The 27955-nt window shown below is 34.8% G+C and overlaps 4 protein-coding genes across 5 annotated transcripts; 1 reads left to right on the top strand and 3 right to left on the bottom strand.

Annotated features, from left to right (window-relative positions):
* Positions 1 to 1057: 1057 nt before the first annotated feature.
* LOC106366481 lies at positions 1058 to 4480 on the bottom strand. The gene is made up of 4 exons (XM_013806085.2): positions 4166 to 4480; positions 3908 to 4088; positions 3319 to 3847; positions 1058 to 3221 (listed from the first exon to the last, which is right to left on the bottom strand). The coding sequence occupies exons 1-4, from the start codon at positions 4478 to 4480 to the stop codon at positions 1058 to 1060; spliced, it is 3189 nt and encodes a 1062-aa protein (XP_013661539.2).
* A 3596-nt stretch (positions 4481 to 8076) lies between these two features.
* Positions 8077 to 10619, top strand: LOC106346273 (sugar transport protein 4-like). 2 transcript variants are annotated; one of them, XM_013785560.3, is made up of 5 exons: positions 8077 to 8301; positions 8402 to 8702; positions 8793 to 9112; positions 9200 to 9829; positions 9916 to 10619. In XM_013785560.3, the coding sequence occupies exons 2-5, from the start codon at positions 8570 to 8572 to the stop codon at positions 10375 to 10377; spliced, it is 1545 nt and encodes a 514-aa protein (XP_013641014.1). In that variant the 5' UTR covers positions 8077 to 8301; positions 8402 to 8569; the 3' UTR covers positions 10378 to 10619. The 2 variants fall into 2 exon arrangements, with proteins under 2 accessions (XP_013641014.1, XP_048593854.1); XM_048737897.1 differs by having other exon boundaries at positions 8221 to 8702.
* A 910-nt stretch (positions 10620 to 11529) lies between these two features.
* On the bottom strand, positions 11530 to 14922 carry LOC106346286 (sugar transport protein 10). Its single transcript, XM_013785570.3, has 3 exons — positions 13501 to 14922; positions 12723 to 13349; positions 11530 to 12296 (listed from the first exon to the last, which is right to left on the bottom strand). Exons 1-3 carry the CDS (start codon positions 13960 to 13962, stop codon positions 11850 to 11852), a joined length of 1536 nt encoding a protein of 511 aa, XP_013641024.2. The 5' UTR covers positions 13963 to 14922; the 3' UTR covers positions 11530 to 11849.
* Positions 14923 to 15111: 189 nt separating this feature from the next.
* LOC125577115 lies at positions 15112 to 17118 on the bottom strand. The gene is made up of 2 exons (XM_048737892.1): positions 16590 to 17118; positions 15112 to 16532 (listed from the first exon to the last, which is right to left on the bottom strand). The coding sequence occupies exons 1-2, from the start codon at positions 17116 to 17118 to the stop codon at positions 15466 to 15468; spliced, it is 1596 nt and encodes a 531-aa protein (XP_048593849.1). The 3' UTR covers positions 15112 to 15465.
* Positions 17119 to 27955: the final 10837 nt, after the last annotated feature.

Below are 27955 nucleotides of genomic sequence, written 5' to 3'. Positions count from 1 at the left end.
CTAGTTAACTGAAACCGTTGCTCAAAAAAAAAAGTTCACTGAAACCAAACTTAGGGTATGCACGATGGGAGCTCTTAAGGGAATACTTAGAGGGCATGGAGTCCACTTTTTTAGAGTTTGTGCAAAAAAGAATCCTTAAAATCCTTTGGTAAGGATTGATCCTTACACTGTTCACGGGTCCCATTGACTACGTGGCGGCCCGTGAATGATCATCTTTTTTTTTTTTTTTTTAAATCCAAAATTAATCCGAAATACCTTTGTGCTAAGGACTCCAATGAGTCTCACCATTGCGCATGGTCTTAGTACCATCAAACGAGGAAACCAAAACTCACGAAGTCGAAAATAAAACCCAAGTCCAATTGAATAAATAATGCAAATACTTCCAGAAACCGGAACCATAACCCTAGGAGCAGCCGTGAGAGAGACAACGAAGCTAAGCCGGAAATAACTCCACCGCACCATCACGCCTTAGGTTATCCGTCATCCACAACAGCTCCTCAGCCAGTTTCTCCACCGCCAGTTCAACATTATTTTCCTGAACCACCGGCTCTCACCAACGCACTCCTTCCTCCTGCTCTGTGATAATGGTTATTTACTGATTTTTCTAAGTACCATATTGATTTGGAATTGGGATGTTTTCGAATAATTATGAATTGTTGGTTTGGAGATATCTTTTGGTACGGTCAAATAATTTTCAGAAGATGTCTTTCCGAATAATTAGGGTATGGGATGCAAGTATACAACTGGTCCTGAACACATGTGGTGGACTACATGGCATATCTGATAGCTACAAGAGGAACAACAAACATGCTCGCTTCTCCATCTTTTTACCGGCGAAGCGTTCGCATCCTAACGTTTTAGATAAATTAATTTCGGAGAAGAGACGTCGGAGGCTGAAACAATGTGATGATTGAAGACCAAATCTAAGTTTTTTTTTTTTTTTTTTTTTTGGTAAAATGTTAAATTTATACCATTTTCGAGATTTTAAACTGTTGCGGACAACTTATTGTGGGGAAAGAAAAGAAACAAAACAACCTAACTCAAGAACAGAACAACCTCAAGGAGGCCTAGGGCCAGAAAAATAGAACTGCAGCAGCGACGGAGAGGGGTCCGGGGATGGAAAGGAGAGCAAGCGATCTCGTATCAGGCGGTCTAAGGCGGAACGAAGAGCAGCAGCAGAAGTGGAGGCAGAGGTAAAGACCCGGGCGTTGCGTTCCTTCCAGATGAGGTAGATGGCGGACTGAAAGATAAGCTTGATGACAGGTGGAGCCTGGGAAGGGTGGCGGAGGTGAGAGATCATGGCAGCTGCTGAATGCACATCAAGGGGTGTAGCAGGTAGGATAGCCTGCGCAAAATGCTTCCAGATGCTGGAAGAGTACTCACATTCAAAGAAGAGGTGGTGATGAGTTTCAATACCCGTGGAACATAGAACACATTCCTGAGGAACATTCATTCCCCAACGGCGCAGCCGATCACGGGTAGGAAGTCTCCTTAGAAGAGCCAACCAAGATATAAAAGCATTGCGTGGAATGTTCTCTTTAAACCACACAACCTTAGCCCAATATACTGTTGGAGAAGTCTGTCTTATATGCTCCCAAGTAGTCTTAGAAGAGAAGGTAGGACCAAAGCTTCCATCATGCTTCCGCCAAAGGTATTGGTCGGCACCATTGTTAGAAGTTGGAGGGGCCATTGTCGTGAGAACAATCTGAACCGTCTCTGCATCAGGAGATCGAGCTGGTGGTAGCAGCCAAGAGCCCTCTCGTGCAGCCTTAGAGACCGTTGCATTCTTCCCAATTCTCATCGTACGAGGACCATTATCGCCAAGAACGGAGATCAGAGGGCCTAGAAGAGTCCAAGTGTCATACCAAAAGGAACAAGAAGCCCCATCTCTAACCTGACAGCGCAAAAAATCATTCAGCATGGGCTTGAGTTGTACCATACTTCTTACAGTAGGAGATAACCGGCTTGAATCTTGCATTAGCCAAAATCCCTTCCTCCCAAAGACATTCTTTTTTAACCAAGCTACCCAAAGAGACCCTGAGTTAGAAAATAGGTTCCAGACTAGCTTGAGCCTGAATACAAGCTGGAAATCCTCCAATAACCGAATACCTACTCCACCTTCGGCCTTAGGCCGACAAACATCTCTCCATGCTACCCGAGAACCCGCAGCAGTAGTGGTCTTGTTTTTCCATAGGAATGCAGCGCAGAGAGAGTCAATCTTGGCATAGAAAGCTTTGGGGAGCACAAATACTTGACTCCAAAAGTTGACCATGCCGTAAATCTCAGACGCCACCAGTCTAATTTTACCTGCAAAGGATAGAAACTTGACCGTCCATGAGTGAAGTTTCCCAATAATCTTGTCAATAAAGGGTTGCAAAGTGGCCATCGTTATCCTTGACGGGTTCAGAGGAAAGCCAAGGTAGCGAGTAGGAAATGTGCCTATCGAGAAACCGCTTATATCAGCAATCACTTGAGCCGAGATTCCAGCATACCCTCCAAAGAAGATGTGAGATTTATCCGGATTAATGCTGAGACCACTCATCCTTTTAAATTTATCCATAACTGAACAGATCCCATTAATAGACCAACGAGATCCATTAGAGAAGATCAGGAGATCATCTGCAAATAGAAGATGAGTGATTTTAGGATCTGAGCATCTCGGGTGAAGTCTGATGCGCCCTGCATTAGCAGCTATGACGAGAAGATTAGAGAGCACTTCCATCACAAAGAGGAATAGGTATGGAGATAGAGGGTCACCCTGGCGCAGGCCTTTTTTACCCCGGAAAAACCCAGCAAGTTCACCATTTATAGCCACCGAAAATCGAGGGGAAGAGATGCATTCACTGACCCAACGCCTGAAGATAGGAGGAAAATTCTGTGCTTCAAGCAGCTTGAGAATGAAATCCCAAGAGACAGTGTCAAAAGCTTTCTTGATATCCACTTTCAGCATAGAGCTCTTTTCACAACTAGCCTTGCCATAGTCTCTAATCAGTTCAGAGGAAAGCAAAACATTTTCACCTAGACTTCTACCTTTAAGGAAGGCAGATTGGCTCGGGCTTATGCTGTCTTGAAGCACCCCTTTTAGTCTGTTTGAGATGATCTTGGATATAATCTTGTAGATCAGATTACAACAGCTTATGGGCCGGAAATCACCTAACTTGCAGGCCCGAGGGAGCTTAGGGATGAGAGCAATGGTCGTGTTGTTCAGGTCTTTTAAGAGCCTACCGTTTAGAAAGAACTCATTCACAGCAGCAATAACATCAGGCCCCACAATGCTCCAAGCCGATCTGAAGAACTCAATAGAGTACCCATCAGGACCGGGACTTTTGCTTAGTGGCATCGCAAAGACCGTATTTAGTGATTTCCTCAGCAGTGACATGACGACTGAGCACCTCACATTGCGCATCAGAACATCGGAAGGACATGAGCTCCTGAAGTTCTCTGATGGTAGTAGGAGATTCCGGCATGTCCGTGTGGCCCAAGATGTTCTCAAAGTATGTAGCAGAATGAGCCTTTATCTGGTCTATCGACCCAATGTAACCATCATCAGCATCACGAAGGAAGTGTATGTGGTTACTGGCCGCCCTTTGGATAACAGTTTTGTGATAAAAAGCAGTGTCACGATCACCCAAGTGGTTCCATTTAACACGAGATTTCTGTCTATAAAATTTCTCCTCCGCCTTGAGAAGCATCTGCCACTTAGCTCTTTCATCATGCTCCGATCTGGCAGTGATAGGATCAGGGTTGGTAAGCAGTCGCCGTTGAAGATCAGTGACAATGACAGTCTGCTCTTTTACTCGCTGTGTGATTCCACTGAAGTGAGACCTGTTTAGTCTACGAAGAACACCTTTCAGCAATTTCAAGGATCTCTGGAGCTTAAACTGGTAGGTTCCTCAGATAGTGACACAGTTCCAAGCTTCCTTCACAGAATCCAAGTAGTTGGGATGATCAACTATATGATCAAAGAACTTGAATGGTTTAACTATCCGCCGTCTGAGAGAAGGCATAGAGACCAAGCATGGAGCATGATCCGATTGCTCAGGTTCTAGGAACTCCCCAAAGGCATTCGGGAAGGATTGAGCCCAGTGCTGGTTCACAAAGAAGTGATCAATCCTTTTAGAGATTGGGTTATCATCCTGATTGTTCCACCAAGAGAAGGGGAGACCCTTAGTGTGAGATTCAAAAGCTCAGCTTCCTGCATAGCGAGTGTGAAGTCATCTATGCCTGCTGCATCAACATCTATATCCGGGTGGTTTGAATGCTGATCCGATCTGAGAATTTGGTTAAAGTCTCCTATGACAGCCCAGGGAAAGCGAGAGACTGGAGTAGAAGCATTTAGGAGAGATAATTCCTCCCATAGTGAACATCGTTCCTCAGCCACATTGTATGCATAGACAAAGGTGACTGTGAGGTTGATGTCTTCCGCAAGTACAGAGAAACCACAAGTAACTGCCTGCGCTGATGCTTGATAAAGCGTCATAATCACCGAAGGATGCCAGACAACAACAATTCTAGCCGTACCATGGTGAGCTGAGTTCTCAAAAAACTTCCAACCAACTGGAAGAGCATTAGATATCCGTCTTGAGTTATTAGGTTGTATGTGTGTTTCTAAACACGCACCAAAAAGAGGCCCGTGGGTTGTAATCCACTGTTTGACCGAGATGTGGCGTTGGTTGCTATTCAGCCCTCTTACATTCCACGCAAAAAAACATTATAAAATGTTGGATTAGTTTGTTGTAGCCTTGCGGCTACACTTCCTGTTCAGTACCAGGGAGAAAGGATTATTGGAGGTGTCCTCATCTGACTGAATTTGAGCCGCAGAAGAACCCTTCTCATCGTGGAACACAATGACAGAGGCATTATATCCCGTAGGCCTGTCGAGGCAGAAGACTGGGGAGGGAACAACATCCTCTACTGCAGAATCCGAGATGATCAAGGTTTCAGATAAAAGAACATCATCTGGCGCACTCTGATCAGCAGTTACAAGATTGGTGATTTCTTCGTGCGGTGATTGCGAAGAAGACAGCTCATTAAGTTTACCAGTCTCAACAGCCCGGCTTGAAGCAGGAGCATCCTCATTGCTAGGACCACTAGATTGCAAAGTAGTGTCATTGCATGGAGGAGGAGTTTTATCACGAGTGAAGCGCCTCTTGGATTTTGACTCTCTGCTTCTAGGGCGGGGAGTCGAGCGCTGTGATGAGGAACCTTTCTTGCTGTCAGCATTCCTCAATAAGGCAACAGAGCGAGGGCAATGATCCACATCATGTCCAAACTTGTCACATTGGGAGCATTTGGTGGGAAGCCAGGGATAGGAGATAGCAATCTCGATTTCTTTCCCATTGGAGAACCCTGTAACAATCCTACTTGGAAGCTCACCAAGAAGACTCACTTTGATCCAGATCTTAGCCACTTCAAAGTTTTCCTTCCTTTCCGTTTCCGGAGCTAAGGAAACGGGCTTGCCAATGGCCGTTGATAAGCGACTCAAGCTTTTCTGATTGAAGAGGAGGTATGGAACTCCACGCATCTCCACTGGAACCACCGCTGTAGTCAACTGCGGTTCATCATGAGAGAAGTCAGAAGACCAAGGGGCTACGAACATAGGACTCCCCGCTATCATCCAAGCAGGTCTGCTCAGCAGGATCTCCCTTGTCCGCAAGTTTGTGACCCTGAGGAGGAAACAACCTTCACCGACCTTGTGAACGATTATCCTCGGTCCTGAGCGTGCCCATATTGCATTCACCACTCCAATAATACGCCCTTTAGAAGGGATATCCCCCCGGAACCGAGCGAAGATGAATTCTTTAAACTCTTCTTTAGCCTCTTCAATATTGTCATCCGGTATGAGGACAAAAGGAGCCCCTGAAACATGGGTAGTAGGAGTGCCAAGTTCCTCCAATTGAGCAGATTTCTGAATGATATTAGAAAGCTTCTGAGAAGGGACCGGAGAAGGTTCCTGAGGAGTAGGGCCAACAGGAGGAGCGTCAGTTGCAAGAGACGATTCCTCAGGAGAGGCAGTGTCGGAGGATGAACCTTCAACGACACAGAAATCCTGAGCAGTAGCTAAGACCTTGGTTTTTGAAAAATCAGGCTTAGATGAAACCAATTCCGATTTCGAGGTTGGAGATGGAGGAGTTACAGTCACCGGAGGAGCTACAGTCACCGGAGGGGTAACAGTCACCGGAGGGGATACAGTCACCGGAGCCTTCACACTAGCAGAGGATCCGCTGGAGGGAGGAGCAGATTTCCGGAAAAACCCACCGGAGATAAGAGACAGGAGCCTCGAAGAAGCCTTACCGAAAGGGAGGGACTGTTTTTTCTTTTTCTTGACTTTTGCCATGACAGAAGAGAGCACACGAGAGAGTAAAGAACAGGGAAGGGAGAATTCTCAGCGGTGGCGTGAGGCCAGAACCGCCGGTGCGAGAAGGGGATAAGAAATCCCTAATCGCCTTTGCAATCTCCTAAGAGAGAGGAGAGAGAAAGTTCTAAGTTTGCTTAGTAGCATATAGAAAAGGAAAATTAACCTCCAAACCCCATGTTTATTATTATTATTTTCGGTAAGGTACTTCAATCCAAATTAGTTTAAAAAGGGCATATATTATACACGTACGATTGTTTAGTTGTCTCGCATTCAAAAATTGTTCTTCCCCTTAATTTTTTGTTTGCCTATTTTATTTTATTCTTAGTTTCTGTTTTTTCTTGTCAGCAAATATTTTTCTTAATTTCACTGGTAATAGTTCATTACACCAAAGGAGATACATGGGTGGAATACTTGAACACAAGTTGACTTTTACCATGCGACTGGAACCCCTAGTTTGTCTAGTTCTAGGCTTTACGTATATAATCTTTGCATCAACGAATTCAACTGATTTCTCTTTGTGTTGAAATCAGCTGCTTAAATTATAAACAATCAACACTATATAGAGCAATAATAATAAAATGAAAGATGTACCCGAGTATAAAGTTTGCTGATACTTATGAAAATGGTCAATGGAGTACGAAACAATATCTGATATAAGTCGAAGACGACTGTGACCGATCCGGGTTCAGTATATCGTACATGACGGCAAGCAAACTGAAAAGGATCAGCTCTACACTTTATACCCATACACTTTATTCTATGTGGCAAATTTAAGCCTATATCACACTGTTTTACAGGAAGAGGTTTTTTAAAATATCGCATATACAAAATATTAACTTTTACATCATAAATAAAAAATATGACGTAAGATTGTGGAAACATGATGAAAATAATGTAACGCGACGACTTCTGACTTTTCAATGTACACTATGGGAATAGAGAGCAACCGAAGACTACGACAGTCCGACTAGTTTACAAAATAATTAATTTTCCACATAAAAAATAGTGATCGTCAACATTTCGTTTCCATGTCGTAATCAATAACCCCGTAGGTCCAACTCTTTTTAATTACAAGGTTTGAATATCCTCCGGCACACAAATTTTATCTTTCAACAATATGACGTACAATTTGCTCTTAATAATTAAGAAATATGTATTATATATATTTAAAATAAAGTTTGTCCCATTCCGGATAATACAAATGCGTTACCATTCAATGAGATCGTATGCATGCATGTGAATGGAAAGGCTGTTCACGAGTAAAAAGGTTATTTACGTTTCAAATGACCTCAAGTTCTGGATAGAGATTTGACAATTCCGTACTACTTTTTGAACTGCAAAGATAAGAAAGAAATACTGTAGCTAAAATATGTTGCTCAAAAAAAAAGAATAGCTAAAAGATATCTTTATTAGGTAGAAAATCGAAAATATATTTTGAATGTAATTCAACAAGGAAAAGAAGATCTGATTCAAAGATCTTTTACCTCATTTCAATGACAAAAAGGAAGTTGAGAGTTTATTATCAAGCAAAAAAGAAAACAAATCTTATCTAAAATCAAAACTAGTAGCGGTCTTTCTTGTCCATTGACCGAGTTTTGCGGGCGTTTACTCATTTACTACGACAAAATCAATTAATATCAAAATTAAATCAAACTGAGTCAAGATTGTAATTCTAGTTACAAAGTAAAGAGAGTGTTTATGACTTTATAACGACTTTTGTGTAATAACTATGTATTTCTGGATTTGAATTCGTAAACTGTCCCAAGTATAATTGAGTAATTGATTTATTTCTTCATACTATATACTTTTCAACAAAAATAACACTGTATAAAGAAATAAAACTGTATAAAGAAAGACACGAGATTTGTGGAAGTAGATAAGATCCAGAGGAATAGGCAAGTGGTAGAAGAAAAAGAACAGCTGTTCTTTCTTCCGACCACAAAGTAAGCCGACAGTTCAATTTCAATCCTATAAATTTCAACTATCCTTCTCAATTTTTCAAAATCAAATCTTTTCTTTCCTTACTCGAATGCTCTTTTTTAGAATCAGATCTACCACCAGTTGTCTGAGAGATACATAATACAAACACCAAGAAGAAGAAGAGGACAACGAAGAACAAGATCGGCTCCGTTTGTTCCTCTTGTCTTAAACAGAGAAGTCAGCAATACGTCGTTTTAAGTAAAATCAACTCTCTTTTGTAAAATCAAAGAAATGGCCGGAGGGTTCGTCAGTCAAACGCCCGGAGTTCGTAATTATAATTACAAACTGACACCGAAAGTGTTCGTAACATGTTTCATCGGTGCCTTTGGTGGTCTCATCTTTGGATACGATCTCGGGATCTCAGGTTTTTTTCTCAGATTCAACAACTCTTGCTCTTTTCTTTTTACTGATAATATCATCGGTGAGTAATTATAGGGTTTGTTGTTGCTTGTAGGAGGGGTAACCCAAATGGAGCCCTTCTTGGAAGAGTTTTTCCCTGACGTGCACAGGAAGATGAAGAGCGCACACCAGAACGAGTACTGTCGTTTCGATAGTCAGCTCCTCACTCTCTTCACTTCATCTCTCTATTTAGCGGCTTTGGTCTCTTCCTTGTTCGCCTCCACTATAACCCGAGTTTTCGGAAGGAAATGGTCCATGTTCCTCGGTGGTTTCACCTTCTTCATCGGCTCTGCTTTCAATGGCTTTGCCCAAAACATCGCCATGCTTCTCATCGGTCGTATTCTACTTGGTTTTGGTGTCGGATTCGCCAACCAAGTAAGCTTTAAAACGTTCTCTTTTGTAACTTGACAAAGAAGCAACCAGTGTGGTTTGTACTAATTGTTTTTGTTTTGTTGGTTTCAGTCTGTTCCTGTTTATCTGTCCGAAATGGCCCCTCCGAATCTAAGAGGAGCGTTCAACAATGGGTTTCAAGTAGCGATTATATTCGGTATCGTTGTTGCTACCATCATCAACTACTTCACTGCACAGCTGAAAGGCAACATCGGATGGAGAATCTCACTAGGGTTAGCTTGTGTCCCTGCAATGATGATTATGATCGGAGCTTTGATCCTTCCCGACACTCCCAACTCGCTGATCGAACGTGGCTTCACTGACAAGGCTAAGCAAATGCTTCAATCTATCCGAGGAACCAATGAAGTCGATGAAGAGTTTCAAGATCTCGTTGATGCGAGTGAAGAGTCTAAGCAAGTGAAACACCCGTGGAAGAACATCTTGCTCCCTCGTTACAGACCACAGTTGATCATAACTTGCTTCATTCCTTTCTTCCAGCAGCTTACCGGAATCAATGTCATTACATTTTATGCGCCTGTTCTGTTCCAAACCCTAGGGTTCGGTAGCAAAGCCTCGCTCTTATCGGCTATGGTTACGGGAATCATCGAGCTCTTGTGTACCTTCGTCTCTGTTTTCACAGTGGATAGGTTTGGAAGAAGAGTCTTGTTCCTCCAGGGAGGTATCCAGATGCTTATCTCTCAGGTAACACAAAAGCCCTACCTAACCCTAACCCTATTTTATGTTTCTTGTCAAACACTCAATCTTAAAAATCACCATATTTGTTGCAGATTGCTATTGGTGTCATGATAGGAGTCAAATTTGGAACGGTTGGTACAGGGGACATAGGGAAAACAGATGCTAATCTGATCGTGGCACTGATCTGCATCTATGTAGCTGGTTTCGCCTGGTCATGGGGACCGTTGGGATGGCTGGTACCTAGTGAGATATCTCCACTAGAGATCCGATCAGCAGCTCAAGCCACAAACGTAGCGGTCAACATGTTCTTCACATTCCTTGTAGCTCAGCTCTTCCTCACAATGCTCTGTCACATGAAGTTCGGACTATTCTTCTTCTTCGCGGTGTTTGTCTTCATAATGACGATATTTATCTACTTGATGTTGCCTGAGACGAAGAATGTACCAATAGAAGAGATGAACAGAGTGTGGAAGGCACACTGGTTCTGGGGAAGGTTTATACCTGATGAAGCTGTTGGTGTTAGTGCTGCTGAGATGCAACAAAAGTCTGTATGATGAAATATCATTTTCTTTGGGCAAATGACAGAGGGAGAAATTGAAAAGAGAAAGGTAATGATTAAGAGGATGAAATAATAATGAAATGTTATTCCTGAAAGAAAGCTGCTCTGCTGTTTTATGCAGAGACTTAGATTTTAGTTTCTTCTTGTTCAATTTTTCTTTGTTGCAACTGTAAGTTGGGCCTAAAGAAAGTTAAGAAAACAACAAATACGTATAAAAAGTGAAATCAGTTTATCTTATGTTTTGTATTCTTATTTAATATTTTTGTGAATCTTTATTTTAGAACTAAAGAGGTATAATGCAAAAGCAAGAAACTAGTCATCAGAAGATTAAAAAAGCCATACAACAGTAGATATTTCAGTTTATCCAAAAGGATTACCACAAAATAAATTTCTTTACTAAAGTTTCTAAACTAAATATTTCAGTTTAGAAATAAATTTCATTACTAAAGTCATCAATATATATTTTCAGTTTATCCAAACAAAGTTATGAAATACTAGAAAAAGAGAAAGATATATGTTTAAACTAAAATATTTTCTTGTAAAAGTTACAAACTATGATGTGCATAAAATGAACCAAGTAGAATTTTGACCAACCTAACCTTATATTATATCACATCCAACGCATGAATTCTCATTTGATATATATAGAAAAAATATTCTAATCTTATAACTCATGGGATATTTTTACAAATTCATTATTTTATCAATTATATCATATTTTGCATTGGTCTAACTTGAGACTGATTTTTAAAACTAATTTATCGTGTCTATTAGTTTATATATTTTATATTGTATATTGGACTTTATTCTATTTTTGTTGGCATGATTTGAATGATTTAATTTTCAATGATGTCTTAGATGACTTTGAGTAAATTTATATAAGTTACTATTATTTTAGTCAAAACAACATAATTTCTTATGGAAAACTATTAAATTTATATTTTTATGTATTTAACTAAAAACTTCATCAATTTTTTTAAAAATAATTACACTTTAAAAAAATATTATTAAAAATATTTCTAATAGCAGGCGACTGGAGAACATATTTTAAATTTCAGATTTAGTAGCATTAAAATTTAAAAGAGATTTCAAATTTATATGTGAATAATAAAAAAATGTTATTTAAATATAATTACTTCAAATTTTGTATTGAATAGATCTTATTGATTTGCCGGCTTTACAATTAATATTTTCTAGTATTATTACACTTTCAAAGAAAAATACATACTTTATCATTTTCTAGATTATAAGGTTTGATTTGTTGAATCTATGACTTTGTGTTTTTTCTTTCTAAGATCTAGACTTTGGCTTTCTTAGCTGTGGTTTTGAAAGACTATAAAGAAGGTATAGTATATATTAGATAATGGATCGGGTAATTAACAAATTATCTAGACAGTATTAAAGTGAAAACAACTTATAATTGAGCAACATATATGACCGAACCAATTCCACTTAAACCGAATTGGTTTAGTTTTCATCATGTCCACCAATAACTGCATCATCTGGAATGTAATTTTTCCAGAACCAATGTTGCTTCCAAACTCTTCCCATCTCTTCAATGGGAACACCTCTGGTTTCCGGAAACAAAAAGTAGATGAAGATGGTCATGATGGCAACCATGCCTGCAAAGAAGTAGAAGAGACCAAACTTCATGTGACAAAGCATTGTCAAGAAGAATTGACCGATGAGGAAAGTGAAGAACATGTTGACTGAGACGTTGATGGCTTGTCCCGCTGGTCTGATTTCCAATGGACAGATTTCACTGGGTACTAACCAACCCAATGGACCCCATGACCATGCAAATCCCGCAACGTACACACATATGAAAACAAGAATCCAGTCTGCTGTTGCTGGTGTCAAGGTCCCGGTTCCTGTGGTTCCGAATTTTAAACCGATAAATGAACCAACAAGAATCTGAAAAGATAAACAAAACATGCATAAATCATATGTATGACTTTTTTTATGAAAAAGAAATAAAGAAGTAAATATATACCCTAATAAATTACATATTATTTTCAAGAAACTATTGTTTTTTATACAGTTTCCATGTTCAATTTGTTATGACTTTTAAAAAGAAAAAAGTAATTTAATCATCTAAATATTCAAGAAATTATTATGGTCCTTCAAAAAAATGTGTTGTTAATTTTTCATTGTTTTTTTTATCAAAAAACAGACTTTCCATATGTCTAAAATATTTATGGTCCCCTAAATCTCGGAACCAGCTATATTTATGATTGTTGTGCATAGAAACGGATGTTGTAATGATTAGAGTGGAAAAGCTAATGTAAACACAAATAAAAAAAGAAAGAATTGAAGGCAATGTAAAAATGATTTGTATACCTGACATATGAACATTTGAATGCCACCTTCAAGGAAAAGAAACCTTCTTCCAAATCTATCAACCGAGTATAGGGAGACAAAGGTCGCGAGCACGTTAACTACACCGGTTATTACAGCCGACATAAGAGCAGCATCATCTCCAAAACCAAGAGTCTTGAAGAGAACAGGAGCGTAGAACATAATGACATTAATTCCAGTAATCTGCTGGAAAAAGGGAATGGCCGAGCAGAAGACTAAAGCTGGTCTGTATTTGCTCTGCCTGATGTTTTTCCATGGATGTTCTACCTTTTTAGCAGCTTCACATGCATCACGTATATCTTGAAACTCATGGTCAACGTTTTCTGTTCCTCGTACTTTCTTCAACATTTGTTTTGCTTCCTCGTATTTTCCTCTCTCAAGCATTGAGTTTGGTGTATCGGGCAAAAAGAATGATCCGATCACCATAAGAATTGCTGGAACAGCTGCTAAACCTAAAGAAACCCTCCACCCATTTTTAGCCATATTAGATGTTCCATAGTTGATCAGATTCGCCACCAAGATTCCAGACGTAATAGCCACCTGGAAACAAATGTTTAGCGCTCCTCTTATCTTTGCTGGAGCCATTTCCGAGAGGTAGACCGGAGTAGACTGAAAAGAAAAACAATTATTATTGAGAATCAGCCTAGACAATATACATGATTTTATTTTTGTGGTCACAAAGTTCCGGACCATTGGTCTATATAATGTTGCATGAGGCATATCACATATTTAGATGATATACAACAAATTAAGACCTAACCTGATTAGCAAATCCCACACCTACACCGAGCAAAAGTCTACCGATGATGAGCATTGTGACATTAATGGCAAAGGCGTTGATTAGTGCACCGGTGAGGAAAGCAAGTCCACCGGTAAACATGGAAACCTTTCGTCCATACTTCCTAGTAACAACCGAAGCCACAAAGGAAGCTGCCAAAGCTGCTAAGTAGAGAGAAGAAGTAAACAATTGGAGCTTTTGGTCATCAAATTTGCAGTAAGCCGTCTCGTGCTTCGCCTTTACCCTCTGCTTCTCTAATTGTGGGAAGAACTTGCTAAGAAACTCATCCATTGATGTCACACCTCCTGAGATTCCAAGGTCATAACCAAAGAGGAGACCTCCCATGGCCGCAACCATACATGTTATGACAACGAAAACTGTGACTCCTCCTTCATAATCTCTTCCACCACTTCCTCCTTCTGACACAAAAGCTCCTCCTGCCATTTTTGTTTTTTCTTTTGTGCTTAGAAGGAAGGAATGGTGTGGCTTAATTTGAAAATGGGATTCACTTTGCGATTCTTTAAATAGATATTGTAATGACACTATAATTAGGGGTTGGATTACGTTTATTGTGTAATAAATTTTGATCTTATCTTTGTTTGGCTTACGATTAGGAGAAGTAGCTTGTTAGTAACAACAGTTTGTTAACGTTAGACACCAAGTTTCATGCAAGTTTTTACTGTAGTTGACTATCTGTTATACCGTTTTTAAGACCTATTTATCTTTTCATTTGTATAAAATTATAAGACAGTATATATTCATAATGATCGTGAAAAGTAGAATATTGGCTTTTAGCCTTTTACTTTCTTACAACTGTTCTTGTTGTGCTACTAAATAGTCTTTTTTAGTTTTTGTTCGTTAAATAGCTTTCGAAAGTTAAAGTGATAAAAAATAGATTTCATTTAATGGTTAAATAAAAATTAAATCCTCATTTTATAATTTTAATTAATTATTTATTAAATAAGAAAATTATTAAATATTATAAAATTCAAAATGATAAAATTAAAGATAATTGTTTCGATTTTTTTTTCAAAATCTGTTATCAAATCTGTTTTAATTTTTTTTTTGTTTTTCAAACATATTTTTGGGTTTTTTTCAAATATGACCTAAAATTTCAAGTCAAACACAAAAATAACCATGCTTTTTTTTGAAACTTTTTTTCCCTATTCACCCTAAAATTTTGAGTAATTCACGAAAATATCATTACATTTTTTTTCTTTCTTTTTTTTTGCAATTGATTCTTTTACCTTATCATCCTCATCTTCACCAATTTTTTACAATATTGTCATTGCCATCAATACATTAACCACCATGAACAACTAATTTGAAACTCTTAATGCACCAAAGTGATGAGATCCTAGGATGATGCTCTGGAACAGATGGGATAATCCTTGCAGAAACGAATCAAAAGACTCAAGTTTCTCAAGGTATGTGGATCGAATGGTGACACAAGAGGCTGCGGAAAGGCTCCTTGATACTCCTAGGCAATAGATTGGATATGACACACCAAACTAGAGCCCTTAGTCTCTGGATATTACACACCAGAAGTTGGATATTACACACCAACACTCAATCAACTCGACAAGCAAGAAGAAAAGAGAAAACAAAGGTTTTTGATAAAAAGATGGATACTGATACAAGGGGCCACGACCAGAATATAAAGGAGAAGCCTTGTACATGCACAAGGTCTCGAAAATACAAGGGAAATAAAGACAAAGGCTCCCTTGGAAACACAACAAAGACTAGAGTTTTTCGAAAACTAAATAACATAAAAGCATAGCTTAAAATATAAGATAAGGTCTTCATGTGGACAGACCAAGATCAATCATCTAGGAGATAGGAGAAGTAGACTTGTGGCCTCGTTAAAAACCTTCCTTTGGAAAACCCAGTGGGACAAAACCAAAGGTTAGGAAAAGAGCACACACAAGCTACTTGCCTAGATGATGATCAGCTTGAAGGTGGAGTAGCTTGAATGATGGTTAAGGTGTCTTGGATGATCAAGCTTCGGCCAAGACTAATGTATTCTTCTTGTTTCCAAATGTTCTTCAAGGTTGCATCCTCAGCTACAAGCTCTTCAGGTTCAGGTTCATGCTTCCAGTCCTTGGTGCTTTCCATGATCATATCATCCCCTCCCACTTCAAAAAGATTTGTCCTCAAATCTGTGTTACCTGCAATAGAAGGGACCAAGTCAGTAACATCAGAGTTTATAATCAGATTACACTTACCTTGCAAGCCTCTTTGATAGGCATTGTCGCTGACTGGTTCTATTATATAGAAGGGACTGATCCATTTGGCTCTCCTTACTCCTGAGGCATTACTTAAACCTGATACATTGAAACAAGATAAGTGAACACAAGCAAAAACATCATAGAGTAAGAGTATTATCCCAAAGTTGTATTTTATCGGTTTTGGCTTGTATGCTGCATCTGGAGGTGCTTCTTTGATGAGGATGAAGCAAGTGACGTCATGATGTCTCTCCTGGCTTAGATCAGGCGGCTTGAAACGTTTGTCTTCCTCACGCTTGTTCTTTCTCTTTGCATTCTTCAAAGCTTCCATATAATCTGCACATGACTCTTTTGGCAAAAACAAGTGCATCATATCTGTATAATCAATAAAATAACTCTTGAAAACATGATTAGTTACCTTAGCATGCTCACCTGGTCGCCATAGATAGGATTGAGATGTTCTACACTCAGAAAAGTTCAGACAAAGCAAACACAGAATCACCCGTCTTGTAGAACCCATAACTCTTTCATTTGAGAAGCTTTGGACATGATTCCAGTTCGACGTAAGACCCTGATGAGTGTAGTTTCCATTGCAGTTGAGTTTGTTGCTTAATTCCTTCTGGTTGCTGAGATATGATCCTCGGACTGCTCCTATGTCAGAGTTGGCGGCTAGACAGCTTCCAAGATTTGATTGTTGCATCTCCAACTTTGCCAAGGATCCATTCTTGATACTCTGATCATTACTATAGCCTCTCCTTTCGAAAAGTATAGCACTCAAAACTGTTTGACCTGTACCAATAGAAAGCAAATCAGGTTTCATGCGTTTCTTTGAATCTAGATAATTACCTCGGGTTGGTTTATTTGGAGATTGATGTAGACTGAGTCCATCTGGTGGTTTCTCCTTGATTTTAGAAGAAAACATGAGTTCTCCTCCTATTCCAGTAATCACTTCACCATTTAATCTAGTGAAATCTCCATCTCCACTCTTGGTTTGACAATCTCTGAAATGGTATTGAAGCTTTTGCAAATCTGGTGGCTTCCACACCTTAACATGATCAAGAAGCAAGGCATTTTGATCAGCTTCCAACTCTTTATTACCCCAACTGGTTCTACCACGTGCAGAGCACTCTCCAAGGATGATAAGTATGCTGGCATATGCTCCAAGTTTCCACAAGTAGAACTGTATCCTTCCACCCCAATCTGATATAAGCAGCTCACAGAATTTGGCTAAACCGATATGTTTTGCGGAATTGATAATATCTTGATGATCAGGAGGCCATTTGCTGCGTTTTCTGGTTTGTTGGATCCAGGAAAGAGTGTGTAACATTCTCCAATGGGTTTCGTAGTGAAACTCTTGCTGAGCTGAGACGTGCATCCCTTTAGCTTCAGAGGGTAAAAGATCACCAAAATCAATTGTTGTTGCTGCCGATTTCTTCTCAATCACTATGGGATTGTTCCTGTGATTCCACAACTCTCATCCAGGCTCAAATACAACATGTTCCATGCCCAGTTCGTGTCTTGAAAGCTCTACTGCTCTGGTCTTGTTCCACACAAAAGGACTGATGAGAAAAGTACCCAAGAATGTTCTTTGGAAACCGTTTGAATCAGTGACAAATAGATGCTCTACTCCACTGTCTGATTTTGATGCCATGGGTGCCTCTTCTTCTATTACATCCCGTTTGAAGAGAATCAGGTCGTCCTTGATGGGTTGATCATCTTTCTGAATGGTGATTGTTGGAATCTCGGTTTGATCTTCTTGAACTAGTGCAGCCAAGTCTGATTGTGCAACTGAGTCTGGTTTTGCATCTTTGAGTTCTGAGACAGTTGAGGAAGGCGCTTGGTTCTGTACTTCTAAGGATGGAGATATAGTCTTGGACTGTTTAAATTGTTTCTCCACATCCCTAAACGCTTGTGAAATTGCCTTCCTTATGCTATCTTCAAAGGAATAGGTTGATGTTTTGCTTGATGAAACCAGGTTACTAGATGGACTTGATCTCTTGCTGTCTGGTTGTTTCTGAACTGATAATGAAGAACATAGCTTTGTCTCAGGCTGCTTTTGAATAACTTCCTTGTGGTACTGTCTTGGAACGTACTCTCTACGCATCAAAGCCCTCAGCTTAAGCCATGTTTCCACTGGTTCTTTTCCATCAAGTCTTCTGCACTTTATCAACTGATTCCACCATCTTAAAGCATGACCACAAAACTCAGCAGTAGCCATTTGAATCTTCTTTTTTTCAGCATAGTGTTGACTACTGAAAATCAACTCAATCTTCTTTTCCCACTTCACATAAGCTTCAGGATCAGCCTTGCCATGAAAAGAAGGAATTTGATATTTCAATCCAGCATGCTTCCAGTTTCTGTCCATCTGATCAAACTCCTTTTTCTTGTACTCATCTCTGGATGATCTGCCTTTCCTTTGCTGCTGTATGTCTTGTCTGAATTTTCTCAATTGATCTTTGCAGGCTTTATCCATACTGGCTGTGAATTCTTCAAGAAAAAGCTTTTCTTTCTTGCTGAGTTCTCCTTTTTGATCTCCTGCCATGGTACCTGAGACAAGAGAAAGACTAAGCCAGTAAATAGTTCTACAGAGAAAACAAAAAAACAATTTGCAAAATCAGAGATTCAAATTGAAGCTTAAAACTTTAGACAATTCTCAGAACAAATTCAAACTCAACCAATGATTTAAAAGAGATCAAAACTAATCAGAACAGAATTGAAATCTTAAGCCTATCAGATCAGATTGATTTCGAAACTAGAACAAAAAAAATGGAGAGATAGATTTCGATTTCAGATTCAAGCACAGATTTTTCAAAACAAAAATATCAAAACGAAATCAATCAAACTTGCACTACACGGATTAGGTTTCAAAATATCAATCAACACACGATCAGAGATGATATGATAACAGATGATGAGATTTAGATCAAGCAAGAACAGATCTAAAACAATAAGAACAGATCGACTGCAATCAACAAACAGATTCAGATCAAGCAATCGGATAACTTGATAAACAAGGATCCGAACAGTCTAATACCCAAAACAAGATCTAATTAACCCAAATTCGATAGATTTCTTCACAAGGAACACAGATCAACACGAAATCAAAGAGTATATGAAGAGACTTCACCAGATTCGTGATCAAAAACACTTAGATCTAACAGATTTCAACAATAGAAACACAAATCGATCAAAATCTCAACAGAATATGAAGAGATCAAATCGAAAATCAGAGAGAAAAATCAAACACTTCCCTTCCAGAGTTGCTCTGATACCACTTGATGAGATCCTAGGATGATGCTCTGGAACAGATGGGATAATCCTTGCAGAAACGAATCAAAAGACTCAAGTTTCTCAAGGTATGTGGATCGAATGGTGACACAAGAGGCTGCGGAAAGGCTCCTTGATACTCCTAGGCAATAGATTGGATATGACACACCAAACTAGAGCCCTTAGTCTCTGGATATTACACACCAGAAGTTGGATATTACACACCAACACTCAATCAACTCGACAAGCAAGAAGAAAAGAGAAAACAAAGGTTTTTGATAAAAAGATGGATACTGATACAAGGGGCCACGACCAGAATATAAAGGAGAAGCCTTGTACATGCACAAGGTCTCGAAAATACAAGGGAAATAAAGACAAAGGCTCCCTTGGAAACACAACAAAGACTAGAGTTTTTCGAAAACTAAATAACATAAAAGCATAGCTTAAAATATAAGATAAGGTCTTCATGTGGACAGACCAAGATCAATCATCTAGGAGATAGGAGAAGTAGACTTGTGGCCTCGTTAAAAACCTTCCTTTGGAAAACCCAGTGGGACAAAACCAAAGGTTAGGAAAAGAGCACACACAAGCTACTTGCCTAGATGATGATCAGCTTGAAGGTGGAGTAGCTTGAATGATGGTTAAGGTGTCTTGGATGATCAAGCTTCGGCCAAGACTAATGTATTCTTCTTGTTTCCAAATGTTCTTCAAGGTTGCATCCTCAGCTACAAGCTCTTCAGGTTCAGGTTCATGCTTCCAGTCCTTGGTGCTTTCCATGATCATATCACAAAGTTTCGATTACTCTTCATATCTCATTACTTAATGCACACAAATCACATTTCTTTTCAAATTCATCCAAAAAAACTAAGATTTTGATTCCAAGCTTTGTAAAGTTCATAGACACATTGAAGCTCATGATTCGTGGTCATTAACGACTTGGTAGATTTTGTAGTGAAGTTCTGGGTACTTGGAGAAGTAAAACAAGTAATCTCACAGGCTCAAGATATGAAATATTTTTTTTCTCAAATCTGTTCCCGAAGACTTTCAGAAGACTTTGGGAAGACTTTCAGAAGAGTTCGCTAGATATGTTCTCCATCAAGAAGACTTCTCTTAAAGTTTTCTAACTTTCCATTATTAAGAATAAAAAATAAAAAATCCCAGAGAAGTCTTCTCGGATAAATAGGTTAGTTTTGCAATTGACCGAAGTTTGTCAGAAATTTGACTTTTTATATAAAACTTCTCGAGAAATCTTCTCGGAAAAAACTTCTATAGAATTCTTCAGAAAGTTTTCCCAAAGTCTTCTCATTGTTGCAAGAAGTCTGCGTGGGTTACTTTGCAATTGAAAAATAATAGTGAAACATTTAATATTAATGAAAAGATCTCGAAGAAGACTTTTTTAGAATTCTTCTCAAATTTTATTCCAGCTTTTGGTCAAACATTTGGTTACGAAAGAAGACATAAGTCTTCTCTGGAAAAATCATATATAGTCAATTGCAAAAGTATTCCAGGTAGATTTCTTGCGACATTGAGAAGACTTCTATAGAAGTCTTCTCCGAGAAGTCTTCTATAAAAAGTCAAGTTTCTGACAAACTTCAGTCAATTGCAAAACTAGCATGTTTATCCGAGAAGTCTTCTCTGACATTTTCGAGAATTTTTCAACTTCAAAATTAAGCCAATATTTACAAAGGAAGACTTCTCAAGATGTCTTATGTAGAGTAGACTTCTTAAGAAGTCTTCCTTCGTAAATTTGCAATTGCAAAAATAACCTAAATAGAATACTTCTTAAGAAGTCTTATACGTCAATGTTTAATAAACTTTCATTTTCTTTACAATTAAAGCGAATTTTTAATATTTTCTTATTAATTCATGTTTATTAGTCAATATTAGGGCTTCTGGATGAAATTCTTAACTTATTTGGTGATAATTATGAGATTTCAAATATTTATGTTTACTAATATTTCTAGTTAATCCGAGAAGACTTTTTAAGAAATCTTCTCTAGATGACTTTTGGAGAAGTCTTCTATGTAAGATTTTCAAAAGTAGGGGTGGGCACTTTACCCGATACCCGAAGCCGCATCCGAGCCCGATCCGAAAAACCCGAACCGAAATCCAAACTGAAGTAGCAAAATACCCGAACGGGTATTAAGTTAGGAGAGATTGGATATCCGAACCCGAACGGGTAATATCCGAATCCGAATGAATATCCAAAGATAACCGAACATATGTATACTTACCCTTATATTTCTAGTTTACATCTCTCATTTTATTTAAAATATTTATATTAATGTTACACATACTTTTAGATCATATAGTATATCTATAATTATGGAGAAAATAATTTAACGTATATCAAATTTTTTTTTAATGTATTAACAAAAGGTACATCTAAAGTTTAAAAACAATAGCCAAATTAATATCTATTTGTTTTTGAGATATTATCTCCAAATCTATTAATCATTCAATTTATAAAAAATAAAAGTAAATCAGTGAAGTGAAATCTATATTTTTAAATACAAGAAACTTAAAAATGAAAATTTATTTTTTTTCTTTTAAGATCTAAATATCCGAAACCCGATCCGAAATAACCGAACCCGAACTAAAAATATCCGAACCCGACCCGAAGTACAGAAATACCCGAACGGGTTCTATATCCCTATACCGAAATACCCGAAAATCTAAAATACCCAACCCGAACCCGAACGGGTATCCGAACGCCCACCCCTATTCAAAAGTATTAAGTAACTTCAAGGTATGCTTTTAACTTTCAAAAGTGTTAAGTAACTTCAAGAATATAAAATCATGTGGTTTAATGTGTCTCCTTAGATTATAAGGTATAATTTTTAACTTACATGAGATTTAAAATTTTAACTTTCACTTAAAATTCAAGTTTGATCTTTTGTGAATTTGACTAAGTTTTCTCGTGAAGTATTCTCTCTTAGTTTTTGTAAATTTGACTATGTTTTTGTGTTATTATGTTTTGTTATGAATGGGTAGAATGGTTTAAAAATTTTCTTTGTATGTTGTATCAATAACTTCAATAATGTCAAGTACTTTGAGAAAAACATGAAAATATATACAAAATTTTTTTGATTAACATTTCTTCAAGTTTACAAAAGAATTCACAACTAAAATAATACACATACAAATTATAAAATAGACCATAAACAAAACTATTACACATGGAGATATATATTATTCCTCCACATAGATAAGCTTAGACTCCACTTGACATCATTCTTTTGTAGCACCTTGGGCAGAAGACTTCCACAAGTCTTCTACAAGTTTTTCAAACCATAACCTAATAAAATGACTAACAAGATAGAAAAAAACAATTCATTAAACTTAAAACCAACTTATAAAGCGTTTAATATACACAAAACTAAACACATGTAGATCAATTTTTTTTAAAAAAAGTTAAGATTCTAAAATTAAACCCTAAATACAAACAATACTATAACATATGTTACTAAACCCTAAACCAAAGTCTTCTAGGAGTCTTCGAGACTCTATAATCAAATAACTAAGCAAAAACTCTTTTTTAAACTAAAAAGAAACTTAAAAAGTGTTTAAATCAAGTAATTAGATAGTCATATATATGTCAAATTAAAAAAATTGAAAAGATAATATTTCAATATCTAACCCTAAAAATACCAACAATACTATAACATATGTTACCAAACCCTAAACCGAAGGCTATCATGACTCAATCTAGATTCATTCATCTATGTTAAAAATAATTTAATTTTAGTAAAACTAAATTTCCATCATTTAGAAATGTTTATTAATACATGATTTTGATTTTTTCTCTTTCAAAATAGTTTTTTTATAAAATTGATTAACTACTTTTAAGATCTAATACATGAGAAGACTTCCCCTAGAAGACTTCTGGAAGACTTCAATTTAAACGGGAAACCTAAATTCTTCTAAAATTTAGGCGGGAACCATAAATTCTACTAAAATTTAGGTGAGATATATCAGAAGACTTATGTGAGTCTTCGAGACCCTATAATCAAATAACTAAACAAAAAAAACACTTCCATAAGCTTTTAAGATACTTAAAAAGTGTTTAAATCAAGTTATTAGATAATCCCTAAACACATATAGGTAAAAAAAAACAAAAGATAAGATTTCAAAATCTAACCCTAAATATACCAACAATATTATAACATATGTTACCAAACCCTAAACAAAAGACTATCATGAGTTAATATACTTTCACTCATCTATGTTGAAAATAATTAAATTTTAGTAAAAATAAATTTACATCATTTAGAAATGTTTATTATTACATGATTTTGATTTTTTCCCATTCAAAATAATTTTTATAAAATTATTTTTAAGATCTACTAAACGAGAAGACTTCTTTGTAAGTCTTATCACGCAGAGGGTTATAATGTTAAAACTCAATACATGTTTTTTTGTTTAGTCATAAGGAGGTTATTGTAATTTCACTAGTCTTTTGGGTTACTTTTACATTTGATTGAATTTTATGTAAATAGACTTATTGAATAAAAGTTGTACATAAATTTAGAAGTTTCTCCTAAATGTGTATGTTATCTTCTATATTTGATGTATATGCATATTTAGGAAAATATTCTTTAGTATATCATTTTAAATAACTTACGAAAAATGCTTATAAATATGTATATTATCTTTATAGAATTTGGATATCAAATATAGGAAGGCCTTTCAAAAATTTTGGCAAGATGTTATACATATTTAAGAATATCTGACAAAAATATACATATAATTCATGTGAAGTATTGTATTCATAAAGGTCTTACTATATATGCATTTAAATGTATTTTAAATACATATTTATAAAAAAATTCCTAAATATTTTGAAAATTTTATACTTATTTATCAATATTTTATTAAATCTTAGAATGATATTGTATTTATTCAGGAATGTCTTAATAAACTCAAATTCAGAAGGATATCGTACACATTCGAGAAGGTATTCCTAAAATTTTTGTTGATAAAAATCTTTTCCAAAAAATGTTAAAAACAAATTGAAAGGAAATTCAAAAAATCAAAAATATATTCATTTCCAAATTTTTATTAATATTTTCCTGTTTGTATATATATCTATAAAATATGAGTATAATTATTATTTACCTCCTTTTTTTTTGTCGTCAATTATTATTTACCTCCTTAATGCAGCCTATTTTGGTTATTTTGATATTTGGAAACTACTTTGTGATAAAAATTTTTTATTGCTATTCTAGTGTACTTCTCTAAATATATGTTTAAGATAAAATATATTATTTTAATATTTAATATTTTAAAATCTTTATAATATTATTTGATAAGTCAATTTACTATATGTTTTGATCACACTAATTCTTACAATTCATATTTACTAAGTAACCTTAGTGAATTTAAAATATTATATCTGATTGCCTTTATTAAAAATTATTTACTAATTCAGTTAATAAGATTTTAAATTTTAGTTTTCTTTTCAATATTTCCAAAATAACATATATATAATAAAAGGAAATTTTATAAAATAAAAGACGAAAAATATATTACAAAACAAAATTTTTTATTTTATAAATACATGAGCATGAAAATATATAATATTTATAATATGATTTCACAAAATGGAAAGTTTACAAGAAACCATCCTACTATTAAAAAAGAATTACTCATCTCTTCAAAATATACTTTTAAAAAACTAATATATATATATATATATATTAAAAGTAATTTAAATAACATAAATCAAGATATCTTTGATGAATTAAAATATTCATAATTACAATTTTTGAGATGGTTTAGTCATTTTTACTTAAATTTGTTTTGTTAAATTATTTATTTTGATTGAGATTTATATATATTTGTTTATCAAACTACATAAATAAAAAATATACAAACTTAAATTAAATTTAATATAAAATATTAATTAAGTCTTCATTTTTTTGGTTTATAATTTTATTATATATTTTTACAACCTAATAGACATATAACAATAATATGTAAAACAATATAATTTTTTATGTTTAATATTATTTACAATATTGTAAGTTTAAATTTTTATAAATAATAATGTAAAATTATTTAAAATTTATAAAATATATTTAGTTATTTATAAATATTTTTATATATTCATTTGCTTTCAAAATTTTATCGGTTATATCCGTTTTTGAAACTTTGTATTCATCCTTATTTTAGGTTTTTTAATATACTTTCTACAAATATACATCAAATTGTACCCAAGAAATTACAAAAATATAGTTTACATATTTAAGATGAAGAACTCAACTAATGCAATGAATTAAAATAATCAAAATTTTCTTAACTAAAATAAAAATAGTATACTTCAATCTGAAGAAATAAATGATTTCAATATAATCCAGAAAATGAGTAGCCGGAACGATCCAAATTGTTATACCCAAAATCAAAACTTTAACTAAAAAATAATAATATATTCTTGTTTATAAGTATATTATATTTATTTTTATACATATAAATTATGTAAGGGCTCAAACATATATAACTGAAATTTAAATATTAAAAACTGTTAAAATCAAGTTCATTTGTAAAATTAATATATATATACATTTTTTTTTATAATGTTATTTATATGTTTATTTATGTAATTTTAAATCGATCAATACTTTAGTTTATTTTTATTTGATTCTCTAAATAATATATATTAATTTATATGTAATCTTACTGAAATATATCAACAAATCAAAAACAAAAACTCTTAAGCTATGAAATTAACGGTTTAGGGCGTATGGATTATTGTTATGGGTTTAGAGTTTATGATTCCTGTTTTAGGGTTAGATTTTATAATTTACTTTTGAGGGTTATGGTATATTGCTAAGAGTTTAGACTTTAAAGTGTATGATTTTAGACATCACCAGTCATTTGATAATAATCTGGCTATTAAAGTATAGAGAAAAAGACTAGAATAGCACCAAACCAAGTTTTTGTTCCCAAAGTAGCACTCAAGGCTCAAAGTCACAAAAATAGGTTTCATTAAAGAGGTAATGTACACTTATACCCCTAGGGTTAATTAATCCAAACCTTAGGGTTTAGAGTTAAGGGGTGGGGTTTTGGAATTAGGGTTTAAAATTTTATAAATAATAAATAATAAAATAAAAAATAAAAATTTTAAAAACAGTTTCAAAAAGTATTTTTAAATTATAAAAAGAAAATCTGAAAAAAAAATTGAAATTTTTTAAAAAAAAAAAAATTATAAAAATTTCGAATCTGAAAACATATAATCTGAAACTATAAAAAAAAATTATTTTTTTTATTTTTATTTTAATTTGTTTATTTAATTTTAAACCAAGGGTATTATAGATATTTTACCCTTTAATGAATGTCATTTTTGTGACTTTCTCCTTCTAGTGCTATTTTTGAGACATAAACTTCAAAAGGTGCTATTATTGACAATTGTCCTAAAGTATATGTACTTGAAATGTTATATTCTAACCTCTACATATTATATCAGTCGGATATATAACTGCATAATTATCTAGTTTGAGTTTATGGTTTAGGCATTATTTTTTGGAGTTTAGGATTCATGGTTTAGTGTTTGAGTTTAGTTTTTACGAATAATTTTTATGGTCTAGAGTTTACTGATTATTGTGTTAGGTCTAGAGCTTAATTAGGGTTTAGATTTATCTTTTATGGAATACTGTTTAGGGTGTATTTGTTAGTGTTTAGGTTCTTGGAATCCTAAACCATAAACATATAATCATGTTGTATTTTAGTAACTTATGAATACGAATACATAAACACCCGACTGATAATATCTGTCGTAACCGATAATGAGACACAACTGGATAACATTTTCTAAAAGACTTTTGCACATTACTAAGCCTTGTATGACTCTCTAAACACACAAAAACCAACCCATCTTCCTCCTCGCCATCAGGCAAGGTAAGATTCGTCTACTGGATGGGTGTGATGTGAACTTCGTCAATGATACATTTAATATGGATCTAAAAAATTGGTATATAGATTATTAGAAACGGATGAAAACTTTATAATAGCGATTAATATTAAAAAGTCAAATGACAACTATATCATCCAAACGACTCTCTTCGCTGACTTTCTCTTTATATAGAATTGGATTTATCACTTATATATTAAATGAGAAACATTACAACTTTTTAGTATAAACACGTATCATTACTAAGATAATTTTAAAAATTCTTAGAAAAATAAGTTGGTCCACATAAATATATATTATACATTTTATTAAATTAACTATCAAATTGATTAGAAGTACATTTTATTAAATTAGCTATCAAATTGATTAGAAGTGCATATACAAAATTACATAATATGATTAATATATATATGAAAATTAATAATTTTGAATAATAAAAATTTGATAATAGTTTTCGTATCCTCCATCATTTTTCGTTTAATATATATTATTAAAAAATTAAATAATCACATTAACCATATAACAAAAAATCAATTTTTTTCTTATTAGTTATATTTTGAATGTTCAAAAATGACTATAAATTACTAAAACTTTTAAAAATCTTACAATGAAATTTTTTGTGAACAATGGTTTTATTTATTTTTTTTTATAAAAAGATACAATTGATCATAAAAATCATATGAATATGAAGTATCATTTGATATATATTCAGATTAAATATATATATATATATATATGTATAAACTAATATTATTTAAATTAAACTATATACTATTAAAATAAATAAATATGCTAATTTCAAAATTTTCATTGAAAAAAATATTGAGACCTGGATATTTTAATTTTGAAATTTGCATTGAATTTTTAAAAACGATTATAAATTACTAAAACTATTAAAAATCTCACATTAAAAATTTTGTGATTAATGGTTTAAAATGTTTTGTTACATCAAATATACAAATGTTAATAAAATCATATGAGTATAAACTAGAAAACTTTAATTAAATATTCATGTTAAAATATACTAAATATTTGG

Source organism: Brassica napus, chromosome A1, assembly GCF_020379485.1.
Source record: "Brassica napus cultivar Da-Ae chromosome A1, Da-Ae, whole genome shotgun sequence".
In the NCBI taxonomy this organism is placed as follows: domain Eukaryota; kingdom Viridiplantae; phylum Streptophyta; class Magnoliopsida; order Brassicales; family Brassicaceae; genus Brassica; species Brassica napus.
This window is presented reverse-complemented; position numbering and strand designations above follow the sequence as displayed.